The sequence below is a fragment of the Elephantulus edwardii genome, unplaced genomic scaffold (assembly GCF_000299155.1).
Source record: "Elephantulus edwardii isolate Elephantulus edwardi_28Jun2011 unplaced genomic scaffold, EleEdw1.0 scaffold00016, whole genome shotgun sequence".
Classification (NCBI taxonomy): Eukaryota; Metazoa; Chordata; class Mammalia; order Macroscelidea; family Macroscelididae; genus Elephantulus; species Elephantulus edwardii.
This window is the reverse complement of record NW_006399766.1, coordinates 10,932,725-10,936,476: the sequence shown is the minus strand read 5'-3', so window position 1 is coordinate 10,936,476 and position 3,752 is coordinate 10,932,725. Positions and strand designations below refer to the sequence as shown.

At 38.1% G+C, this 3,752-nt stretch overlaps 1 protein-coding gene across 2 annotated transcripts in view; it reads right to left on the bottom strand.

Moving 5' to 3' along the window:
* OCRL (oculocerebrorenal syndrome of Lowe) overlaps nucleotides 1–3,752 on the bottom strand; it is a 79,773-nt gene that overhangs the window by 66,545 nt on the left and 9,476 nt on the right. For both annotated transcript variants that reach the window (XM_006881783.1, XM_006881782.1), the window contains exon 4: nucleotides 2,363–2,401. In XM_006881783.1, coding sequence (XP_006881845.1) covers nucleotides 2,363–2,401 — 39 coding nt within the window. The remainder of the gene's footprint in view (nucleotides 1–2,362; nucleotides 2,402–3,752) is intronic.

Here is a 3,752-nt window from a genome sequence, read left to right as displayed (position 1 = left end):
GTCAGCCACAGTTTGTTATGATCCACACAGTCAACTGCCTTTGCATAATCAATGAAACACAGATAGACATTCTTCTGGTATTCTCTGCTTTCAACCAAGATCCATCTAACATCAGCAACAATATCCCTAGTACCATGACCCCTTCTAAACCCTGCCTGGACTTCCAGGTAGAATATAATAAAACAGTGCATTCGAAATAGCAGCAAACAAACAGGTAAGAGCTACCACAGAACACTTAACCTAAAAATTATCTATAATGAAGATATCTTTATAATAAGAAAACATATTTAAAATATTGTTTGTTACCAGTATCTAGATGATGGAAAATCACCATTAGTGAAATCAGGGCTACCATACAAACTCTTCTTCAGTAAATGAGGTGCCCTAACTACAATATACTGTGTGTCCTGAAGGTTTATGCCTAACGATCAAAGATCAAGATAAAATCTGATTTCAGCTCTCCAATATCCCCTGAGTGGATTCTGATTCATATAGCAAGCCTCATAGGCTTTCCAAGGCTATAATCTTCAGGAAGCCATATGCCACATCTGTTTCTCACAGAGCAGCTAATGGGTTAAAACTACTCTATTTTGGCTAACAGGTGAATACTTTAATCACTGTGCCACCAGGATTCTATTTTAATTTCCATGCAAATAATACTTTGTTTTGTGTGCCTTGGATAGCCATTGCATAGTTGATCTTTCAATGGCTGGTGGATTCCAATAGTGTACCTTAGTGTAGGCAGTGCAATTCCTTAGTTTTAAGCCACCAGAACTCCCTGCAAGCAATACTAAGTGGGCACACATAACAAATTCTTTTATTCAAGTGATCATTTTACTATGCTCCTACTAGGATCCAGTATCTTGAACTCTGGACTTAATGGTGTATGTCTAATTTCTATAATATAGGAGAGACTACAACAAAACAAATGCTGTTAATTCAAAGACAAAATCATCGCCATGAAGTCAGAATCAACTCAGAAGTCGCTCTTCTGAGAGTTTTCTGAGGCTATAAATAGCACAAAGGAGATTTCCCATCTTTCTCCCTCTGAGAAGCTGATGGACTCAAACTTTTGGGTTTGCAGTGTAACTCTTTACCCACCAGAGCTCCCTAACACAGGAGAGATTACAGTAAAATAAACACTGTAAATTAGGTGTATATAAAAGGACAGCTTAGTTTAACTCCTCAGTTTATGATCAAATACCTATTACTACAATGAGAACAGGACAATTTTATATCTTTTCAGCAGCAACATTAAGTCATTGCTGAATTGTCTTTACTATCATGTTTCATTTTTAGTGGCTCTAACATTGCATTTTTAGTGCTGTTTTTCCTTCTCCTTTTGAAGCAGAACAGGACATAGATATTAAGCTATTTTTTCCCTTGGATACCTGCAGTAGAAGCCAATAGCTGGGTTTACTTAGTCTTTCAGGATCAGCCCTTAAAGCTTCTAAAATCCACAATCAAAGGAAATAATAATAAAATCAGAACCAGAAAAAGACTTTTTAAATAGGTCAATACAAACTGCTGGTGCTCAAGGCAGGGACTATGTTTAAACAAAATTATGTATAGCCCAAAGCCCCTAGTCAGTGGGAAGCCCCATTCATCCTAGTGTATAGCTGATAAGGCAAACTGTTAGATTGCAATTCATGTGCTCAGATATTCTTCCATAGTAACCTCAGAGGAGTCACTGGAGCTGAGTGCACATTTTCTCTTCTCCATGACATAGTACAGTTAGAAGATAAACAGAGAACAGCTTGCCCAGAAAGTCACTGATGACTGGTTTCAAACTGATAAAAATGAGAGAACAGAGATGGCAAATAGGAAGATCATGTTGCCCCAGATAAGGGATCAGATGCCTTGAAGGGACCAGGAATAAATAAAAATATTTCAAGAAAAAAAAGTATGCTGAGGAAAAGCAATTTAATGGACTCTGCAATCTTATCCCAAAACACAGTAAATAATGGAAAACAAAGAGTAAAAGCTCCAAACATTAACAGCAGTTAAAAAAGAACAACAAAGAATCCATAAACCTCATGTACTTTAGTCATTTTACTAGTCTTTCCTACCATCATCACTTCTATAACAATGATTTAACCAATAGCAACAATATGAGTGGCTTAAAGAAGTTCAGTCTTAGAAAAACAGGTAATGTTTTCAATTTTTATGTACATTTTTGCCAGCATAAATGTTTCTTTCAGCATTTTTCCCCAATGCTAATTTGTACAACTGCTTTAAGAAAATGGAATACGGGATAAGATGGTAAAATAAAAGATATGACAAAAAAGGTGTCTTAAATATAGTAGGTATTCAAATAAATATTTGTTGACTGAAAATCAACTCAATTCAGAAAGATACTTACTGCTTGATGCTATGTCAATCAAAAGAGTTTCTTCTGCTTCTGAGGGGGAGAAAAGAACAGAATCAGGGAAGAGAAATTCATTACAATCAAAAGAATTATATGCCTAACTAACTGAGTCCCTTCATCAGCACTCTGTGGTCTGAGAACACATTTTAAAAAATCTTTGCTTCTTTGTTTAGCATTTGTTTAAAAGGGATTTTAATAGTACTATACTCAACATCACAAGCAATTCATCTGAAAGGAAAATGAATTGAACAAATAATCAAATGTTCATTGCTGTTAATTTCAATTTATACCAGTACCCTAAAGGACACAGTAGAACCCACAGGTTGTAATCTTTACAAAAGCTAGTTCAGTTGCTTTTGTAAAACAACATCTTGCTTCCACAGAGGAGTGCACTGACTGCAAGCACTGACCTTTTGGGCTAGCAGCTGAATGCTTTAACCATTGTGTCACCAGAGCTACTTTACTAAGGAAATGGAACTCCTGAGTATAAACTGAGGAATGGGGAACATAGCAACATGTTCTCAATTATAACAACAATTTAAGAGGAGCTCTGGTAGTGCTAGTGCATACAGTATCAGACTGCTCGCTAATCAAAAGGTTGGCAACTCAAATCCATGGCCAACTCCATGCGCCAACGAGGGGCACTCTCCTCCCATAAAGCTGTGCACCTCCAAAACCCTGTTGGGAATTGCTATGAGTTGGACTGTGACAGCAGTGAGTCTGGATAGTTTGGTTCTGGTTTTTGTTTCTCTGAACCATGTACTTTAGATTCTTCTTGCAGAAAGCAAGGAAGTGACTCCAAGGGCCCACCAGCAAATTAGTTTCCTAACTAAGCTGTGTTGTTGTGCGTCATCAGGTGGGAACCGATCCATAGCTGACCCACCAACAGGGTTGCAGAGGTATTACATCAAGATGAGATTGCATCCAGCTTTCTCCCATGGAGCAGCTTATAGATTTGAACCACATGCCTTTGGGTCAGCAGTTTGACTCCTTACCACTGAGCCATCAGAGCTCCCTAAATGGGGATTAGTAATTTAAGTTCTAGTCACTGAAACTTAGTGATCTCAGTATTTCTGCTCCTGTCTAGAACAGTATACCTGAAGTTCTCTGACATCAAGTTACAGTTAACACCTGTGAACCCACTATACTAAAACTCAAAACCCACTGCCTTCAAGCTGATTCTGACTCACAGTGACCCTTCACTGGATTTCTGAGACTATAAATCTTTATGGGAGGAGACTGCCCCTCTTATGTAACCATGAAGCAGCTGGCAGATTCAAACTACCAACCTTGAGGCTCCTCCTTCTCTGCTGTTAAGTCAGAACCAACTCAGAGCTGACCCTCCAGCAGGTTATAGACTATTCCATGTACAATTCACACTGAG